The sequence below is a fragment of the Filicampus tigris genome, chromosome 2 (genome assembly GCF_054856515.1).
Source record: "Filicampus tigris isolate MCC_2025a chromosome 2, RoL_Ftig_1.0, whole genome shotgun sequence".
NCBI classification, from domain to species: Eukaryota; Metazoa; Chordata; class Actinopteri; order Syngnathiformes; family Syngnathidae; genus Filicampus; species Filicampus tigris.
The window spans coordinates 3736321-3758726 of NC_141218.1; the positions used below are offsets into that span (position 1 = coordinate 3736321).

Here is a 22406-nt window from a genome sequence, read left to right on the forward strand (position 1 = left end):
ATGCGTTCTGGGATTTGTCTGCTAAGTTGGCGACGGGGAATCATCGTTTCTACGTGCTTGCGTTCCAGGACATGGCCGGCCTGCTCAAGCCCGAGTCCAGCAAGCTTCTTGTGGGCGCTCTGAGGGAGCGCTTCCCGCACGTGCCCATCCACGTGCACACGCATGACACGGCCGGCGCCGGCGTGGCCGCCATGCTGGCGTGTGCGGAGGCCGGAGCTGACATTGTGGACGTGGCGGTGAGTACGTACTGACTGACTATTTAGGGGCGAAGGAAGGAAGGAGTCCAAACACGGCCTTTTTCCATTAACGTGAGCAAATATGATTTTTCTCATGTTTGCGTAGTGAGATCAGAAAACATTCTCAAAAACGTTCATTCGACCGAGAAGCTGCTATTTGGGCTTCTGAACATTTCCATTCCGATTCTGCATTGCAGTGGAAGGAAGAAAGTCACGTTGATTGTTGACGTCGCCCGACATATTGGCTTGCTTTTTAGGGGCTGAATGTGTGAAATCCTTTCATTTTCTGTCTTTTTTTTTTTTTTTTTCTTTCTTTCCTATTCATTGTGACTTTCCCTTCGCCGCATACCAACTGTGCCGGCACCCGCAGGTTGACTCGATGGCCGGCATGACGTCCCAGCCCAGCATGGGAGCGATGGTCGCCTGCGCCAAAGGGACCAAGATGGACACCGGTGAGCTTGTTTGCGACAAACCAGAAATGCAGGCGTACCTAACGTTGGGGGCCGCGGAGGATCAAATACAAGCCAGGGTGTTGTAGAAGATATAAATCTTTTGAGGGCTGTTCTTAATGGTGTGGAACATGTCGGGGCCAGCACTGATTTGCGTTTTGAGAGTATCCTTCCCCACACAAACAATCGATAAATGACAGCATGCTTCTTATTGAAGTCGCAGACGGCGGCGGCGCGTTGGACTGGCTGATATTCGGCCAATTATGAGCGGAAGGAAACGAGGAGGAGGGAGCAGGAGCCAAACGGTGATCAATAGCAAAGCCCTTGGCTGGCTTCATTAATGAAATGATTTGAAGTTGTGCCTGGGAAGAAATGAAATGCCGTTAAATAAAGTTTGATTGTTGCGGCACAATGTAGTTCAGGAGCCTGGAAAGTGAATTCGGAGATTTGTTTCTTCATAAATTGTGCATGTTTGAGGATCATTGGTGAAAATGTGCTGAGATGAAAACTACACTGGAGATATAGCGTGAAACTTTTTTTTTTTTTTTTTTTCTCGCTCGTAGGCCTTAAATGTCGCCACGTGATGCACTTTGTGTGGCGCATTTGCGACGTACAGTAAGCTAGCAAGCTATGCCTACGCTCACGGAATGCATCTTGCCTTCGAAGTTTGCGGGCGTGGCTGCTTTGGAGTGCCTCGTTGTTGAATAAGCGCATGTCACGCAGAGAGCGTCAGAAGAGCGAGGAGGACGATTTTTAATTTTATTTTTAATTTTAAGTCTTGTTGAACAGCTTTACTTGTGGACTGGGCCCACTTTCGAGTGTCTCGTCGTCCGCTCTGAGTGTGCGCGATCATTGAGAAAAGGCGGAAGAGTAACGGGCGGCGACTGAAATCAGTAATGTTTACAATTAAAAAAAATCCAATCTTTCTTATTTATCATAAACCCAATTGACAAATTCCAAATTGAGATAACTGAATAAAAACAAAGACATTTTAATTAACATTATGACATTTTTAGGGAAAAAAAAGAACAACCCAACAATTATTACTGGATTAAAGAAGCCAATGGGCCCCGTGGTCCGTCCTTCGCCCTGTCCTTCTTTCAAAAAAAGTCTTCAGTGTCATTTGCGTGGTTTCAAATCCGTATTATCCAGACCCCGCTTACCTTCCACACGGAAAGACTGTGAATTTCGGTCAAAGCCGTCACCTTGTGCTTCAGTTGTGTTCTTCTTTCGAAGGCCTGCCGCCTCTCGTCTTTTCATTCCCACCAAACAGCGCGGCCTTGGATGCCGCAAAAATGTTCCACAACGTTCCTGACCTGAGCCTGTTTTCATCATGTAAACCCAGCCGGCCCCTCACATAAAAACGCCCCCCCCCCCCCCGATTCTTTTTCTGGACTGGCAAGCAATAATGAGTAGTTTGCGGCATGCTCTGCTTCCTCTTCCACGCGGTCTCCCTCCTCGTCCTCGTCCTCGTCAGCGGCATAGCAATTAACAGCACTTTACATGCACGTTTGACTCTGCGGCCCCTTGGCGAGCACTCGCGTCGCTATTTGTTTGTGGTGAAAAGTGACTGTTAATCCATTTGTGTCCTCATTCAATCACTGGCACACTTGTGGGACGACACGATTCGTTGGCAAAGCGTCCGTTTGTTGCTCTTTCTTACTCGCGGCGAAGATGATTTTGTTACTGACAGCTGCCAAGAGAGCGCCGCCATTTGAAGATGCGGCGTGCAGAGTGCGAGTGCCAGATCTGCACACACACAACAGCAGGCGCGGCGGCTATTTTGAGCACTGGGCGAAGATGCCGTGAAGGCGCACAAAGCTCGGTGACAAATTGAGGAAAGGAGGAATCAAATAAAATTGTCCTATCATTTTTTAAAAAAAACAATGAATGCCGGCATACTCATGCAAGCCAATTGCTCCACCCGCCATAGATTAGGGCCGATGCAAAGCTCTGATATGACTGTGACATCATCACAGAAAGATGACATCACCAAAGGGTGCCTTTTTTTTAAAGCATGCACTGCCCTCCGTAATTATTGCCACCCCTTGATTAAGATGTGTTCATTAAAGCGGAAGATTATGTTCCCAGCAGGACCACTGGTTGGAACACGGCATTCGGATTCATTTTGTGTTTGTGGAATATAAATTAAGCAGCAAAATGCACTCGTTTTTAGCCATCTCCGGGGGCGGCCATTTTGTCTTCTGTCGATTGAAAATGACATCACAACTGCTCACAACGACCAATCACGGCTGACCTGTTTTCTAAATCTGAGCCATATACATACATACATACATATATATATATATATATATATATATATATATATATATATATATATATATATGTATGTATGTGTGTATATATATGTATGTGTGTATGAGTTTAAAGGCATTATCTGGAGAATAAAAGCAGTTATATTACAAGAATCAATTTGTACCTTGTAAAACTTTGACTTAACATCATAATGGTATGATATTTATCTTAGAAAAATCCAAAACGTTAGATACTAAAGACTTTATTCTCGTAACATTGGCATCAATCTCTCCAAAATTAAGTCTTTATGTGTTATTTATGAGGAAAATAGCAGTCTATAGTAAGTATAATAAGCCACGTTAGTACTAGTCGTTCATTGCTGAGGATAAAGAATATATGTCTCTAACTAGCCCACGATGCACTCTCAGAGTTTCCCCAAAGTTATTCCAATATCCTTAAGGAGAGTTTGGGTGTGAATAACAGCCCAAAGGGCATTTAATTACCATATTATTCAAAATACCTGCACTGACATGCCCTGAAGTGTTGTGATAAGTTCTGCTCCTTCATCATTTTGCTCCACAAAAACGTCTGTAAGCCCCGTTCGCGTCTGCGCATCCCCTTTGTGTGCTCCTTCTTGCGCGAATAACGTTTCGATCGCCGCGGCTGTGACTGATGTGCGCGCCGGCGCCGTGATGGATGCGCGCGGGAGTTGAACCAAGCAGCCACAAATCAACAATGGCGCCTCTTCTACCCGCGGCCGCGTCGTTGAACCTTGATCGCGCCATGAAGCTTTTGGGACACAAGGCTGGAAATGTCGACCCGAAGTCGGCTTTCCCGATCATGCTGATGAGAGGCCGAAGCGCAATGCCGTTTGCCTCCCGCAAAGGCGTCTGAAGCTGTTTTGCAATTTGTGGCGCGCGGCGGCGGCGGCAGGTATCGCTCTGGAGAAGGTGTTCGACTACAGCGAGTACTGGGAAGTGGCTCGAGGCCTCTACGCTCCGTTCGACTGCACGGCCACCATGAAGTCCGGCAACGCCGACGTCTACGAGAACGAGATACCCGGAGGACAGTACACCAACCTCCACTTCCAGGTGCCCCCGCGGCTATTCTCGTCCGGTCGCCGCCCTCCTTGTTTTTTGTCTTTGAAGCGAAATGGCGTTTGAGTCTCACAGCTGACCTGAGAAATTGAGCTGGTGTCCGCACAGGCCCCACTGCAGGCCCTGCCTGCAGGTCCAGCCGTCACTGGCTAATAATGGAGCTGCTTCTCCATCAGCGGCCGTTCTGATGCGTCACCCAAACAGCAGAAAACGTGTTTGCCCTCTTGGCGGCAGTTTTTTTTTTTTTTTTCCTCACTACGCCTGCACAATTGAATCAGATCCACGACAAAAATGCTGCCTTCGTAAACGCGCTCGGCTTGAACGGTATTTGGAGGTGCACTCGTCGTCATGGTGAGTGACAAGGCAAGAATTAGAACAGTGATAGTACAAAGTGTACACCGGCTCCCTCTAGAGGTACAGTTCATTTGCGCTTAACGTTTCCAATATCGTCTTTTTTGGACCACAAGGCGTAGTTCAAATCCTTTCGTATTCCTCAAAAATGCGCCCGGTGCACCTTATGAACGGATGGATGTCAACTTATCAAATTCCTTCCTATTAGATTAGCGTTCCCGTTGTCATCCACAGCTAATCGCTAGCAAGCGTCTTATGTGTTTTTATCATACCGAAAGTAGAACTACTTCCTGCTTCCGTATCATAGAATCGGGGGAAATATAGTCCGACTTGCCTAATGCTGCGGTCGGACCGAACACAAGCTAAGTGTTTTTGGGATGTTAGCATTTAGCATTAGCCAAGGTAATAACACGACCACAGGTCGGCAGATTGACTAGTGATGTTAAAAAAAAAATGTTTTTTGGTTTGTCGTAGGATCTTCTCCACTCGAAGCAACCCCCGTGTAGCTTCACGCTAACAAAAGCAAGCATTAGACGCTGCGCTATCCGATATTTCGTGTCCAGTCCGAACCAAGCATAATCGCTCTAAATCGATCAAATAAATTTATGGTACAACACAATTAGAATAAATGCTTCAGATCATGCGGCATATAAACAACCCGGTGTGCCAGAAGTATGAAAATGTTTTGAAAGACTCGTTAATTGATATTGCGCCGCCTAATATTGCGACGTGCCTAATGGTCTGAAAAATACAGTGCATTAAACTTTTATTTATATACAATTATTTTGATAAAAACCTTTTTTTACGGATAGTTTTTCCTTTTTTTTTAAGGATGGCGTTTTTTTTTTTTTAACTGCTCATAATGTTACAGTGGCTTACAATCATAGTAAAATAGTTTTTAAACCTTATCACATTTTGGATGAATACTCAGGCCTACGCTATGACACTGGCAGAGACCCCCCCCCCCCCCCGGGTTAATAGATTTTTGGGTATTGTCCGATTTTTCTGTGTTTTTTTTTTTTTTTTTTTTTTTTCCCCCACATTTCATATAATGAATGTCTATCAACATTTTCTGAAGATTTTCGGGGGGTTTTAAAAAGACTTGTTTGTTCTGCGGACCCACTGAGATAGTCTTGCAACCCCCCACCCCCACCCCCACAAGGGTAAAAGCCTAGCACCGCCACTGCGCTATGATGATGGCACCAAATGCGCTCGGAGCTGTGCACGGACTTGATTGTCTTTCTGCAGTGCAGATGTTTTGTTTGTTTGTTTCGCCTTGAGTGAAGCCCAGAATTTCCAAGTATTCGTCTCGCTCGCGCTCTTGTCGTCGTTGATGTTGTTGTTGTGTGACTGCAGGCGCACAGCATGGGCCTGGGGAATAAGTTCAAGGAGGTGAAGAAGGCCTACACCGAAGCCAACAAGCTACTCGGAGACCTCATTAAGGTGAGACGCCGAGAGGAAACGCCCCCAGCATTGCACAGGCGCGATTAGGTGTCAACTTGTTTCCTGCAAGCCACCGACAAATGAACTTGGCCAAGTTCATGTGATGGCCGTGTCCATCCTGCTAGGCTGTTGCCGTTCGTCATCAAGCTAACCTTTCTATTTTGCAGGGCAGTGCATACGGAGTGCACACGGGCATTAAGATTCGATTACATTTCCGCGTACTTCAAACAAACGTAACTTCGCCACTAGCTTAATGCTAACGCATCACGGGACGCACCATAGACAGGCTAACGAATAGCAGTGGTGGCGTTCTAATGTATTGCGTGTGTTAAGGCACCACTGTACGAGTGAATTTACTTCCGAGCTTGGTCACGGAGCCCAAAACTTGTAAGTGAAAGTACCAGAGCTGGGCAGTCCGTCCCTGGGCCGGATGACCATTTTTGGGGCGGAGAGGTGGGGGGTGACAAATGAATAAAAAAAATGGCTGGACTAAGCATGGCCGGAAGTTGATTTTAGCCCGGCCCACTAATCGGCCCTCTTCCTACTTCCGGAAATACGCCGTAGCAAAACTGCTGCGTAGTGGTCTGCTGGCATGCTTTTATTTTGAAGGCCGGGAAGTGTGAAGGAGGGGGACGTGTGGAAAATAAGTAACTTGTTGAATGCTTGCAGACTTGTCGTCCGTTGGATCCCAAAAATTATACAATACGACAAAAGCAACCCCAGGGCTCGCAATGGAAGTAAGCACAGGCAGCTGGATAAGTACGTGAGTAAGTGGCGCGTTTGAAGCGTGTCCACAGCGGGTTTGAATAATAAGTTAGCCGGCTAATTGTCTTTAAATAAACCTCTTCCGTTCAAGGCGGGGTCCGACAATGTTTATGAATCTGGCGCGGCCGGACGGGCAAAAAAGGGTCAAGTGCCCAGCTCTGGAAAGTACAAGTGTGCAATGACTGAACTTTTCTAGTCTTTCAATTGCCTCCGGTTTCAATTGCCCAACATCGAGGCCTGTCTGCTCACTTTGTCTTCTACTCTTGTGTAATTAGAGGCTACGCGCGCACACAGACACACAAACGTCTGTGTCAGGTCGAGCAGGACACGACGTGCACGGCCCGCCGCCGGTCTTCACCGTTGCCTTTTTTTTTCTTCTTCTTCTTCCTCCTTCACTCCATCACCCTCCGCCGCTTGCACGCCGCCTCCATTTGGTCTCGACTCGCACGTCTGTCTCTCCCTCATTTTGATTAGACTCCGAGGCCGGTATCTCTAATCTTCGCGTCGTTTCCCCCACTTGGGCTCGCTCTCCCAGTGTCTCGTTATCGCTTCTGTCTGCTGTCTCCTCGTCTGGTGACAGGTACCATTCTTCACCGCTGCCGCTTTCCTGCCCGGCTCCCTTGACACTGTAAAAGCGAGAGAGTTGTTTATGTGTTCGCTCACACACCCACGCACACACACACACACAGAGGGAAGTGAGAAAGATGAAGACAATCCTCAAGACGGGTTTTAGGGGGAGGAAGAGGAAGGGTGGAGGTATTAAAAGAAACATCGAGCAGAGTTGAATGTAAAAGTGTGATAACATCAGCGTGTATGAGAGATTGCATGCGCATGTACATGAGAATGCAAGCATGTGTATATATGTATATATGTACTCTATATATATGTGTATGTATGTATATACATGTGTATGTATGTATATTTGGGCTGCCACTATAAAATCTGTTTAGAATTTCAGTATTTTGCAGGTTAATGCCAGCGAGGGTTTTATTAAACAATAAAAATACGATGCATGAATAATAGAACTAATGAACGGTTGATTTCCTTTTTTTTGTATTATCAATATTTTTGTATTTATCAAGGCAAGGCAAGTTTATTTGTAATGCAAAATAGAAGACAGTTCAAAGTGCTGTAAATAAAACGTTACGAAAACAGAAACAAAATGTTAAGACATTGCAAAAATCATAATAGAATCATCTATAATTTTAAGAATTAAAATGATTGAAAGCAAACCAAGTATCAGTCTAGGTAAATGAAAAGATACCAGGCAAATAGGAATTGAAACAAGAGAATAATGGATATAGTCACGAGAAATAAATTCACTTTGAGAATAGAGGCAAACTGTATTTTCCCGTCCAAAAACATTTTAAGGGGAGCAATATGAAAACCCGAAAAGAAATTTCAGTTCAAGCTTAAAATTTCTGAATGGGTTATATGGGCCTTTAGCAAAGCTGAATTGATTATTAAAAAAAAACTGTAATATAATTCTGAGAACATTTATTGTAAAGATCTCAAAACTTAGGACTGTATTGCGAAAACAAACAAACAATTTACGTTCAGTTTACTATATGAATCTACTTTTAATCTTCTCGACCATTCCCTCCTGGCTGATTAGGTCGCAACGTAACAGGTCCTGTTTGTGTGTAGCATTATTCATTATTACGTGTCTCGTTTTCTCTCGGGAAGCTTGCTAATTTGCCCGCTACTGTAATTTGCACCTGAACACGGTTCCGGCAAGACTTCTTTGAATAGTGCACTCGATTACTAGCTTAGGTTAGCTTAACAATTAGCACGGCTTTTCGGTCTTCTGTGAATTACTCTCCCGGCATCCCTTCAGGGAAACGATACTCGGAAGGAGTGCAGATCATTCGCCGCCACAGAGACAAAATTACTGACTTCGGAGCGACCCCGCAACTTTTTTTTTAGCCGCACTAGTAGCTAGCTTAAGCTCGAAGCCCGTCGATGCTAGCGAGCTAGCGAAGCGTGAGAAACACTCGCGCGTCGGTGACGTAAGCGCGTTCCAGCACGTTGACGCTAGCCCATTCATATTGAAATGCATGAAAATACAAATAAAAGCCAAGAATCAAGTAGGGATCTGCGACGTTATGGATTGTTACTGCAGCAAAAAAATTGCAATATTGAAAGAAATGGGTCCGTGCGTGTCAAGAAAGGGAGCGTTTTAGTGCGATGACAAATGTTGCTAGTAAGCAGAGCGAGAGAAAGTCGTGATTCTTGAAGACGCATGAGAAAACAAAAGGCAATGGCCCTTTTACTTTGCAATAAATAAGCGAAGATTGGCCTGAGGAAATGCTGAGAACGTTGGAGGAAGTGAGACTTGCTATGCACACTTGTCACGCTGCAGTCTGCTTTGAGTTGATTTTGTTTTTGTTTTATGTTTTTTTTTTTTTACTTGCGGGACTCGTGTAATGGCCACTCTGAAGATTTCAGCGGCCGCTAACCCATCCCTCCGGCATTCCTGTAGACAGGCGTTATGTTAAAAAAAAAAAAAAAAAAAAAGCGCAATCAATGAGCGTTGAATAAGTCAGCCGGAGACTACGTCAAATAAACATCTCTGATTTGTGCGTCGGTGTCTCCGGTTGTCCACGGGTGTTCTGCTCATCGCTGTGATGCAAATGAACGCTGCGTTTAGCATCATGAGCCGCCGCCATAAATAATCAAGAGGCACATGCGATTTTCATGAATGTTTTGCTTGCCGGGAGCTGTTCCGTGTGGCGCTCAACTGTGGCCGCGTCCTTTAGGTGACGCCGTCCTCCAAGATCGTGGGCGACCTGGCCCAGTTCATGGTCCAGAACAACCTGAGCCGCGCCGAGGTGGAGGAGAGGGCCGACGAGCTGTCCTTCCCTCTGTCCGTGGTGGAGTTCCTTCAGGGTTACGTTGGGATACCGCACGGAGGATTCCCGGAGCCCTTTAGGTCCAAGGTAATCGCAGCGCTTCCATAAAGTCGCACACAAGCGCTTCAGTGAATCCTTCTGTCGCACACAATATGTTACAAACACACCTCCAGTATGTGAAAATTCATGAAATAGACAAAAAAAAAAGGCGTTTTATGCTCCCGACACGCTTTCAACACACTTAAATTGATCTAACGTCAGTTTTTAAACATAATGAATGCGTGTGAGTGTCTGCTCGTGAGCTGTGGTCTACAGCAGCTCCTACGTGAATGTGCAATTTTTTAAAAAACGATTTTCCCGGCATTCAGTACACCGCTGAAAGGTCCAGCAGAAACTGTGGCTCTCCTTTCCCACATATGAGGACATTATCGTATGTACGTCTACTGTAAGGTAGCGCCTACAGATATTCCGATATTTAGCAGAATTAAATTCTGTTAACCAATTAATCAACCGATCTTTGTCTTTTGTTGCAATGTGTTCAAGAAAAAAAAAACATTTGTTGCCAATTTTAAAAGTGCTAGTATTGTCCAATGAAATCAGTCCTACTCTAGCCCCACCCCCTTTAAAATGCGCTTCGTTAGTAAGCATCTCCGGATGGCTGCTGCACACGCACACACACCAGGGTGATATCATCGGCTCCCTGTGCTGAAGCTGTGGGCATTTTGAGCACGGCACATGTCATGTTTCTTTAATGACGCCTGAAATAGTTGGCGAGCGGTCATTCGCCGATCACGCCACACGCCGTCAGTCCAGCGTTTTTTTTGTTGGGTTTTTTTCATGCAAATACGCCCCCCAAGAGGAGGAAAGTGGCCCCCGGCGTTTTGTTCTTACGTAGACGTCTTTCGGGCCAAACTCATTGACGCAGAGCGTGGGAGTGTGCCGTTTAATAATCGTAAGCGAGCCTTTGTCTCCATTTGTTCAAGCGACCTCCGGAGGACGCGGCGTCAATCGTGAGCGGGGACTTCAGTGGCGCCGCCATCTTTGAAGTGTCGCCGTGACGCGCGCGTTGAGTCAGCCGCCGTGGAAGCGGCGTGACAAATAGCTTCTCGGCGAGGCCCGTGCCGGTGCCTTTTCGGCAACGCGGAAACACAAACGGTTCGGATGAGTTTGTTTGAGTTTACTCTCTGGCGATGGTCCCTGTCTTCCGAAGTCAAAGGCAGGTGAAAGCTTTTATGGAAAGGCGAGAAGTACGCCGTGAACCTTAGCAGCTCTTAACACTTGACGAAGCCTTGCGAGTCCCACGAGTGTTTTCCTTGGGACGTAACATCTCGACCCGCTTTCAACCTTCATCGAAAATGACTCGGCCGACTCTCCTCTTGGTCCAGGTGCTCAAGTCCCTCCCCCGCGTGGACGGCCGCCCCGGCGCCTCTCTGCCGCCGATGGACTTCAAGTGCCTGGAGGACGGGCTCCGGGCGGCGTTTGGCGAAGAGATCACGCCCGAAGACGTCATGTCGGCGGCCATGTACCCAAAGGTCTTCCAGGAATTCAAGGAGTTCACCGGTGGGTTGGGATGATGCGCGGCAAATTCTTGTCAGCCTGCAATTTCGCAATTGGAATGTGTCATAAAAATGCGGATGCAAGCAATAATGGCAAAGACATGCAATAGTTCCGACACTTACGCAAATTGATGCATATTTCTCTTTATAGATGCGCACACACACAATTAGCGCAAACAGGTTGAAAATGAGCCAAAATATTTATCCAATGTGTTTTATATATATAATATGTGTGTATATATATAATATGTGTGTATATATATATATATATACACACATATATATACGTATATATATATATATATACACACACACACATATATATATATATATATATATATATATATATATATATATATATATACATACATACAGATATATATATATATATATATATATATACATACAGATATATATGTATACATATATATGGTATACATTAGGGCTGTTCGATTTTGCCTAATAAGAAAATCCCGATTATTTTCTCTCAAACCCGATTTTACGATTACGATTTCTTTGTAAAATAAAAAATAATGAAAAATGAAGTATTTTGAATGTCTTTTATGTAAATTTAATTTTTCTTTCTTTGAACTCAAAATGCCTGTCAATTTAACTTAATACACACAGACCAATCCATTGGGATTAACAGCATTTTACTCACACAATAGATTTCAGATCTGTTCTTAATTAAACCAATAATGAAAGAAGAAAGTGCATATACCATCTATATGTATATATACCATATATATGTATATGTATATATGTATATAGATACATATATACATATATATAGATAGATACATAGATACATATATATATATATATATATATATATATATATATATATATATATATAGATACATATATATATCCTGTGTGTATATATCCTGTATATACCGTATACGCACGCATGCACGCACACACAGTCTATGCAGCATATTTACTATTATTCCTCCTCCGCTGCAGCTAACTTTGGCCCGGTGGACTGTCTGAGCACAAGGCTCTTCCTGGACGGACCAAAGATCGCCGAGGAGTTTGAGGTAACTTTTGACACGGACCCGACAGACCCACGAGACGCAGACAGGAGGTAACTGGGATTGCTTGTTATTTCTTTGTAACGAGCGCTTCATGAGTCGTTTGACAAGTGCGCTTGTGCTGATGAATGGCCGGCTGCAGAAAGTGCCGCCTACTTTTCATGTGTCGAGCGCAATTGACACTGGAGCCGCTCAAGTGCCTTTCATCAACAAGCAACCGGCCGGCCCTGCGCTGCAGCGGTGTTCGATGAAGAAGAAAGGGAACCCCCTCCCCGCCATGTTCCCAAAGTATTTCATGTCATCATTGCAGTCAGTCAGTCATCCGTCTTTCATTTCCTTTTTGCACCTGCTGCAATATTTAGTCCTCGTATGTGAAATGAGCACATTCCCATCCGCCTTGATGAATCATTTCTGCTTTTTTCGACAATATCAATATTCTCATTACGGGTTGTGCGCGCGCGCATGCCAAGTTATTGCGCGCGGCCAAGGGCAAGCGTGTTTCATTTGACGGCGGCAGAAGGGCTCCGGGTTGGCGTTAATTGATTTTTATATTGCTCGGGGACCCGAGGAGCAGCATTTCGCCGCCGCCGCCGCGTTATCAAAGATTCAACAGTTGCATCGATCGCTCAGATATGCTATTGAGCCGGAGTGCAGAGCGCTAACATGCCACTCCAACATTGGCAGGGATTTGATTTGATTGGGTTTTTTGGGGGGTTTTTTCGACGCTTTTTCTCTTGACGGTCTTTCCGCTCCGCCCATCAGTCATTCCTCTCCAGCGCAAAACAACGAGCCTGTTGTTGTCATGACAATGGGCACTTCCACCGTATGGCGTCCAATTAGCGGCAGCCAGGAAAGCTCGTCAGAATGTGACAACTTTTTGCTTTTTCACAAGCGCTGCTTCATGGCCTGTGCAAGGAGGCGAGGGAGACAAATGGAAAGGCGCCCTTCGCTCTCCTAGCGGAGAACAAATCAGACACTTTTCATGGTGTTTCTGCAACTTTTCCGCCCTACAAAGGAGCAAGATGAGCTTAACTGTCATCTTTTGTGACTTTGTCGGCATTTGGGGGACCTCCAAACCGATCCAGTACAAAGGCGATATCAAATAAATACATGTAAAAAATGTAACCGTTACAAAGATAATAATCATTTTTAATTGGCGCCGTGGTCGTCATTGTGTAATATGAATATGAAATGTATTGTTGGATGGGAGTATATCTCACTGGGATTTTCCGCACCGTGACAATGAGGCACTCTAATGCTGCCGTGCCTGTGCACTGTTATCACTGCCCACATTGGGTACGCCCCACCCCCCTGTTCTTCCACCTCTCTCATGTGACTTGGCACACACTCGCTGCCAACAACGATGCGCTCTAATGCGGCCACGCCTGTGCACTGTTATCAGTGCCCACACTGTCGAATCTGACTTTTTTTTTTAGGTACGCCCTACCCCCCCGGTGCTTCCGCCTCTCTCACCGTGACTTGGCGCACACTCGCTGCCAACAACGTTGCACTCTAATGCGGCCACGCCTGTGCACTGTTATCAGTGCCCACACTGTCAAATCTGACTTTTTTTTTTTTTTTTGGATATGCCCCTCCCCTCTGTGCTTCCGCCTCTCTCACTGTGACTTGGCGCACACTCGCTGCCAACAAGGATGCGCTCTAAAGCGGCCACGCCAGCCCCTGTCCACATGCTGTCTGCCAAATCTCTTAATTCACTTCGCAGGCTATTTTAGAAGCCCTGATGGATGAATGAATGAATCGAATAAGGCACATCTGACTGATTGCTAAGTGCGAGTTTACAAATCCTCAACTTGTTGACATGTCGGGAAAGTAGACAGCCGAGGAGCCTCTGGCGTCGTCTCACACTTCATTTCCAGTCCCTTGCAAAACTCGTCAGAAAGTGTTGAAGGCGGAGTCTGGGGCGCACGCACGCACGCACATTGCTGTCACTCACCCACACGTGCGGCTAATAAAAACCTCGCCTTGGCCGGCCTCGTGCTGGTGATTCAGTCTCATTTTAATTGTGTTTGACAGGAACGTAAACTCAGATTTGCACAAACACCGATTGCAACATACACGTGCTGTCACTTGTCATATTTGCAGACGCAAACACACACACACACGATCTCATTGCACGACCGGTTATTAATAAGGTCGCGTTAAGTCTAGCGTGAAAGCCGTTTTGAGAGGTTCGAGTTTCGGAGACGCCGTGAGAGCTCAACGCGTCGTCCGCTTCGCGCCGGCGGACGCTCCTGCGGTAAAGGAGCGTTCGCTCACAGCGTTGCACAAACACAAGGATCTTACGAGCATTCCTGTATTAGGCGGCGGGCCGAGGCGCGAGCCGACCAGCGGGACCGAATCATCCGAGGGCCACGGGGGCCGACCGCCCAAAGTCGAGTCCTACCATTTTCGTCTTATCTTGCGCCCTCGGCCCGCAGGTGGAGCTGGAGAGGGGCAAGATCCTGCACATCAAGGCCCTGGCCCTGGGCGACCTGAACAAGGCCGGCCAGAGGGAAGTCTTCTTTGAGCTGAACGGCCAGCTGAGATCGGTGCTGGTGAAAGACACGGTGGCCATGAAGGTACGACGTGATGGATGGCGCTGCAAAGAGAAGGAGAGGCAGCCGCGTTGGGCGGATGAATGATAGACGCCGCGCAAACGGAGGATGAATGGCTCCAAGTAAACAATGAGGATGTGTATGAATGGAGAGAGAGCTTAGCGATGATGACGTTCTATTTCTCCTCACACCTGTGAGCGCATTTGTCACCGATGACGGATGCCCGAAATCTCCCCCCACCAGGAGATGAAGTTCCATCCCAAGGCGCAGAAGTCCATCAAGGGTCAGGTGGGCGCGCCCATGCCCGGAAAAGTGCTGGAGGTCAAAGTGGAAGTGGGCGACAAGGTCAGCTGTTGTCACACACAATCACACTCGGGGTTTTCAGGGGATAAAAGCGCTTTCTTACTGTGCTTTCGTAGATTTGTCAGGGATATGTGCTATACTTGAGAATTTATAAAAGGCTAAAAGGTGGTTTCACTATCATGCTAATGTGGCTAAAGCTAAGTGACGGCAAGCAAGCAAATAAAATCCAATTTCAACTCCAATCAATTCCAACGAACCCCCCCCCCCAAACTCCAACTACCTACCAACTAACTCCTACAAACTCAAAATAATTCCGATAAAAATTGTACAAACTCCCAACTCTGACAAAATCACAACCACTGCAAACTCCCAACTGACTCCTACACCCCCCCAACTAACTCCAACAAACACCTAACTCCCAGCTAACTTTTACACCTCCCCAACTGACTTCCACACACACGCAACTAACTCCTACACACATCCAGCTAACTTCCAACTAACTCCTACAAACTCCCAACTACCTCTTACAAACTCCAACCGACTCCTACTCGTTGCCACCTAACTCCTACAAAGTCCCAAATAACTCCTATAAACTCCCAACTAACTCCTACAAACTCCCAACTCTTACAAAAATCATAACCACTGCAAACTCCCAACTAACTCCTACACTCCCCCAACTAACTCCAACAAACTCCAGACTAACTCTTCCACACACCTATCTCCTGCAAATACACAACAAACTCCTACAAACTAACTCCCAACTCCTACAGATCCTAACCCCCAACTAACTCATATTAACTCAGAATGCCAAGAAACTAACTGCCATGAGGTCAAACACTCAAATCGACTCATTTAGTTTCCACCCGGGGCGTGATGATCGTAAGTGACAGAAATCGCCCTAATTCACAGAAACGCTCAAATTGATTCGTTGAGTGTTCGCACACATTTTAAGTTTTCAGTTTTCATTTCCAATGGGTGTACTTGAAGAATAAAAAAATGACAGAGAAGATTGTCCGTCAAATGCTTATGCTAACAAGAGCGTCATTGTTTGAACAATTAGCAGCAACAATCATGGTCCAGGTTAGGATGCGGTGGCCAATCAACATGGCTGCCTCCCAGTTTCGCTGGTTACAGAACTTTGGCAAAGCCGCAATTTCCGTCTCTTTCTTGGCAAACGTTCCATCCTTCCCCCCCGACGCCAAATTGGCGCCAGTGAACGGCGAAATCGATGTGACTTCATCCCTCGCACTTGTATTGTTGCACTCAAACATCAGCGGCACAATTTCCCGTCGCAAACACCAATGCTCGGCTGTCACGCCGTTACACACTGGAAAACTATTTCACGTTTCAGTTTTTTTCGTGTGGCCGCACATAATGCCCATGCCAGAAAACACCACTGACGGTTACCATGGTAACCGCGTGACAAAGCCACAGTTGAGGTTTGTGTATGAGCAAAGCTTGACAATCAAGGGAACAGTGTGTCACTTGTTGTTTGTGTATCTTTTTTTTTTTTTTTTTTTTTTCGCATTTTTCGAGGGCGGGAGGTGGTTAAAAAAAAAAAAAAAAAAATGAGTGAAACTATTTTGCGTGCGACTCGTTTTTCCCATTGTGCCAAGTTGTCAAAATGGGTATTGAGTAAAAATACATTTTTAATGTGATACTTTGTTTTACCTTCACCCATTTCAAAGCACTGAGTCAGGATTTCATCTTTTGCTAGTGTCCCCTTTTTTTTTTTTTTTTTTTTTTTTTTTTAGACACAAGCATCTGTAATTGTACATAAGTACAATTACTTTCCTGTAATTGTCGAGCGAGTACTTTTTCCCGGTTCTGGCGCTGACTGACTCCGCTTTCCCTTTTGCAGGTGGAAAAGGGTCAGCCTCTGTGCGTCCTCTCCGCCATGAAAATGGAGACGGTGGTCAACTCGCCGCTGTCGGGCACCGTCAAGGCGGTGCACGCCGTGGCCGACTCCTCCCTGGAGGGCGACGACCTGATCCTGGAGATCGAGGAGTAGAGTGAGAGGGCGGGGGCTGGGGGGGCGGGGGGGGGGGGGGGTGTTGTTGGGGCTTATCGTATAGTTTGCCGCAAGTGAGGTACGGGGCTTTGTTTTGGGGGGGCGGCATCTCCAGGTAGCAAGGAGGACGTAGAGTAGACACGCACAATAATAGATGACAATGTGAACTAGTGCTTTATTTAGTCATTCTCCCGGATGAGGATTAGTTTTGCCTGAGCTACATTCCATCACTAGTCTTAAACTGACCGCAACGCGCGCAACACGACCTACTAATCAAAAGTTACCGGCGTACCGACGGTGTGCTCGGATAACCCGCATCGAGTAGGCGCCGCCGCTTCAAGCCATCGGCTCCACTGACTCCGTTTCCGTCATCTCGGAAAGTTTGGAGGCCGAGTGCGAAGGCGCTTTCTAATCTTCTCTAAGCTTTCGTGTCAAGTGCATTCTGGGAATGTGTGATCCAGTCGGGAAGTCGGGACTCTTTTGCTTGGGCGTTCCTTCGGCTTGTCGTCGCGGCCAAAGTCGTGTTACTGTATCAGTAATAGCAGCGAGCGGTCGTTACTCCGCCTCGCGTCGGAATATAGACTTGGTGAGGCGTAAACGAGATGATGCGCCCACGTGAGGCAGGCAGGCCCGCTGTGTTGGTTTTTTTTTCCCCGTGAAGCTCCGCTGATTCATTTCTTCATTAATACTCTGTCAAGTGATGTGAAATTAGCCGGACTAATAAGAGACTCCGGAGACTCCCGGCAGCAGCGGCGCGGCTCCGATTCCTCAACGTGTGCCCTTGCATACATTAGCCTAATTGTGTGCGCGCAAGCACATTTCCAAGCGGCTCCCGCCACGCTGCACCTCCTGAGGTTAAAAAACAAAACGAGATGACATATTCACAAACACGGAGGCGTTCTTCAGCCAAACACGAGCACTTGAACGCTTGGAAAATCTCTCAACGCTAAACAGTGTGGAGGAATTAACTATGAGCCAATGGTCAATTCAAACAGCCGTGGCCCCGCCCCCTTTCCTCCCCGCCGGTGCTGCTGCTCCTCCCACAATCTCTCCCCTGGTCATCGTCCTGGCGGACGGTTGGCTCCCGGGGCCGCCGCCGCGTCTACCCGAGCGCCGGCTCATCCTCGACACCCTCCGCACGTCAGGTCATCAAAAGAAATTGTTTGCTTCTAAGGTTACAACTTCTACTGGTCAGTTACTGTCATATATGTGTGGGTGTGTTTTTTTTTTTAACTCTCTATATAGAAATCTATATCTACATGCAACCAAAATGTTTGTTTACGCTTTCATATGCAAAATGTCTCGCAAAAATGTTAGTTTACATGTGGCTGCTAAAGGTGCGGATGTGTAACCTGTACTGGATAAGAAGCACAACTGAAACAGCAAAAACACTACAAAATAAGGGAAGTGATTACGTCTCAAGAGCGCCAATTGTAATTGTTGTCTCTTACCTACGAATAAAGTTGAAATAACAAAGCCTGCTGTTGGTGTGCCGCTGTCATTGATTTCAATGCCGTAACTAGGGTTGGGCATCGATAACCGAGAATCGAGCGGAACCGGGACCGTCATTCCCGGAATCGCTGAGATTTTACAATGTCGCAGCTATATTCTAATTGCCGACCTCGTTCCCCGCTTCTCTGATTTTGTTTTGTCACTTTGCTGTGAGAAATACTCTTCTTAGGTCGTATTTGTTTCCACGTGTCAAGCAGCATGTCTTGCGCTTTCAACTCCGCATTCACTCTAATCTCTTGTGGCCATTTTTTCTGGTGACTGACAGGACATTCCCGCGCGGCCAGATGATGGATGATGACGCGCCGCCGCACCTTGCAGGGTATCTGCTTAACCCATTAAGCTCGGGAGCGCAGAACCGCGTTTCTACCACTAGAGCCGGGAGCGCTGTTGCGTCTTTCTACCTTTCAAGCCGGCACAGCGGATACATCACTGTCCTTTTTTAATCCAATTCTCCGGCTCTTAGCCAATTTAATGCATCAGAATAGTCACGTGACGGTGTCGCGAGACCGCGGAGGATGTCGTGGAATTTTTTCGAGCCGGAGGTAGGCTAATGGCGGACGCCGTCGCTCGCCGGGAGCTCTGATTAAAGCAAGTAACGGCAGTGACATTTAGACGACGCGCACGACCAGTGGAACCAATCGAACGTAATATGATATAGTTTGTAGACAATGACGATATTGACGTCCTTGTAACAGAATAGAGGACGATAATTACCGATCGATTTTTTTTTTTTTTTAATTAAAATAGTGCTTCTCTTTTGCTCTGACACGTTATTTTTACATCTTCGATTGAAACAGTAAATAATAATAAATTCTGCCTGTGTGAAAGCCACATGTCTAAGCTCTTTAATTCTTTTGGAATTATGTTTCTGCCTGCTACAGGGGCTGAGATATTAATCATGTTGTAAGTGTTGAATTTCTGGGCGAACTTCAGGTTTTCAAGGGTAATTCCAAAGGCGACCGACGGTTTTGGGGAGCTGTTGAGAAAGGCGAAATGGGTTAAACACGGACGGCGCGCACGGAATCAATCACGGCCGTCTCGCGAGCGGCATCCTCGATCGGCCGCCTGACGATCTCGCGGATGGCGTTTTTTGCGGCTAGTTTGGGACGCCGCTCGGCTAATGACATGCTAGCCGCCCGTTCGGGCGGAAGGCGAACGCAAAGTTGGAGGAGGAAGCGTCACTGCCGCTAAGTGGTCCGACCTTCTTGCTGTTACAACCTTGCCTTTTCTTGTCGCTGTGATTGACGTGTTGATGTTTCACGCTCACCGGCTGGAGTTTGTTTTGATGATTGACCGCAATAAGTCATTTTATAAAACGAGTCTCACAAAACGTACTTAGTTTGGCAGACTGTGAACAATCCTTCAAAAAAGAGGCTCCGCGATGTTTAATGGCACTCCCAGTTGAAGCTAACTGTCAAGCTAGCTTGTTTTTTTCCCCATCAAAGCACGTTAGGAAAATCAGCTTGCTTAATGCTAACAAACAATGCAACACACTGTACATATGTTAATGAAATTAGCATCAAGGTTGTAACCCTTAAAGCGACAGATATTTATATTCTTATATTCTCTATCCTCTGTGAAGAATGACTACTACTGCAGTTTACTGAGAAGTTGAGACTGGCTCTGTTTTGTATATCATGTCTTGATTATACTGCCCCCAGGTGGCCAAGGCACACGTACCAGAAGGACCAGCACAATGGCCGTTGAATTGAAGCCAAAAAATGTGGAAAAAAGCGGTTGTTTACATTTTGTGAAATGATGGCATTACTGTAACACAAACGGTGCAGCAACTCATGTAGACTGATAACAGTTTGGTTTGTTTTTGGAAAATGCTTTTGGGAAGTTTCTCCCTGATATGTCAAGTGTTTGTGATTTTGGGTGTTAAAAAAAAACAAAAATTTCTCGATGCATTTATAATGCTGGTCAGATTTTCGTAGTTTCACTTTGCCTTGCGAACATTGCAGGCATATTTTCTTTATCTTCTGCGAAAAAATGACTAACACTGCAGTTTACTGACTTGTGAAGTGCGCCCCCCCACCACACACACACACACACACACACACACACACACACTCGTCTCCATGTATATCTGAAGGCACCACAGCGTTCGAAACACCGCCATGCGCAGCCCAGACGGGAATGAAGGCATGAGGGCGCGCCGAGACAGACGAGGGGAGGACGAGTGTGCGTTTGTCTGCCTATGTGCACCTCCGCTTTGAGAACGGTGCACTGTTGCCGTGGCAACAGGCACATTCAGGCCAAAAGGATGCTGTCTGGGGAAGAGCGGACTGTTTTTCATCTGTGACGCTGCACGCACGTGTTTTACTAAAAAGAAGGGAAAAAAAAAAAACCACACTTTATTTTGTCTCTCTCCAAGCAGACCGAGAGCGCCCCCTGTGGCAAATCAACCCAAACCCCTTTTTCACACAAGTTCATTTTCAACCCATCTCTGTTGCCATCCATCCGTATGAAAAGGATAGCTGGATGTTTATGATTGTAGTGCAGGTGTAGCGTGTCATCATCTCAGGCTGTTAGCGTGACAACAAAGTGCGGCGTTTGTGATTTAGTGCAGTCTGTCGCTTGCTATCAGCTCCGGCGCACCTTTTAAGATGACAGACGACACACTGAGCAGTGTTATCGCTCCATCTGCGCGCTGCTGGGATTAAGGCCCCATATTGTCCTAATTACATGCTTTCCAAGCAAACTTTATATCTTTTATGGGATTTTTTTTTTTTTTTTTTTTTTTTTTTGGGGGGCGGGTGTCTTGCAATAACCGTCTCGCCACTTGCGTTCCCTATGCCCTTTCTAAAAGATGATTTTCAACAACCGTACAAAATGGAACAGTCCTGAAATGGTTCAGGGCCTGTTTGGAGGAAAAGAGGTAGTTATATTGTGACCATTAGACGTTTGAAATCTGATCGAGTGGCCATGACGCGGGGTACCTCAAGGTTCAGTCGTTGGACCCCTTTTGTTCAGCCTGTATTTGCTACCTTTGCGTCCAATTCATCAGAACGCCCATGTTGGATATGCAGATGTCACACATCCTAGATCTAGCTATGTCCCTAAATGACAACAGCCCAATTCAGGTGCTGTGTCACCGATTAAATCAAGCTAATAACTGGTTGAACCAAAATTTCCTTCACCGAAAACAAGACTGAGGTAATCGTTTTGGGGCGATAAAGAAAAGAGGATTGTTGTTAGTAAACACTTAGTCGCTGCCTTTAAAGATGGAAAAAAAAAAAACAAGTCCAAAACGCTGGATGCTTATAGACTCGGATCTGACTTTGAGCAGTCACATCAAATCTTATCCGTGCTTTTACCTCCAGTAGACTTGATTATTGTAACGGTCTTCTGACTGGACTCCCTCAAAAGAGCATCAAACAGCTGCAGCTCGGGTCCTGACCGGAACATATTTCTCCAATCGTGGAGACTTTACACTGGCTAGAATAGATGTTAGCGTTCTGCTGCTGGTCTTGCAGACTTGGCTCAATTTGTCGAGCCCAAGCAAACGTGCTAAGTATGGCGGTCCTTTAGAGCATTTCTACAACACATTTTCCCATGTTCTTTTACTAATTTTACGAAATTACTTTTTATTTCTCTACTTTTCTTTCAAATGTCTTGGATTATTTAGTATTTCTAATGTCTTAAATCCATTTGCCTTTGAATGTTGTATTTTGCATTAAAATGCTTCCTTTAAGTGTTGTGTGAAGCACATTGAGTTAGCTTGTGTACGAAACGCGCTGTTTAAACAAAGCTAAAATGAACACGAAAAAAAAAACAAAAAAACAATCTTATTATAGCCGCGGCACCCTCTTCAGTTGCGCCTTCGTTCATTTCAGCCGCAGCCTGGATGGGAGACCTTCCGAGAGAGCGGTCACGAAGCATCCCGGGAAATCAAGAGTTTCCGCGGCTGCGGGTGACGCCCAAGTGGCACGCAGAATTAAAATGCTGGCACCGGAGATGTTGCAGGTGCACCTCAATCAGAA

The 22406-nt window shown here is 46.1% G+C and overlaps 1 protein-coding gene across 2 annotated transcripts in view; it reads left to right on the forward strand.

Moving 5' to 3' along the window:
* The window catches only part of LOC147150929 (pyruvate carboxylase, mitochondrial-like), a 147252-nt gene extending 130306 nt beyond the window's left edge, over nt 1–16946 (forward strand). For both annotated transcript variants that reach the window (XM_086018546.1, XM_086018556.1), the window contains exons 18-27: nt 69–236; nt 607–688; nt 3875–4032; nt 5746–5832; nt 9357–9536; nt 10835–11009; nt 11972–12045; nt 14478–14618; nt 14838–14939; nt 16759–16946. In XM_086018546.1, coding sequence (XP_085874672.1) covers nt 69–236; nt 607–688; nt 3875–4032; nt 5746–5832; nt 9357–9536; nt 10835–11009; nt 11972–12045; nt 14478–14618; nt 14838–14939; nt 16759–16908 — 1317 coding nt within the window. In that variant the 3' untranslated portion in view covers nt 16909–16946. The remainder of the gene's footprint in view (nt 1–68; nt 237–606; nt 689–3874; nt 4033–5745; nt 5833–9356; nt 9537–10834; nt 11010–11971; nt 12046–14477; nt 14619–14837; nt 14940–16758) is intronic.
* Nucleotides 16947–22406: the final 5460 nt, after the last annotated feature.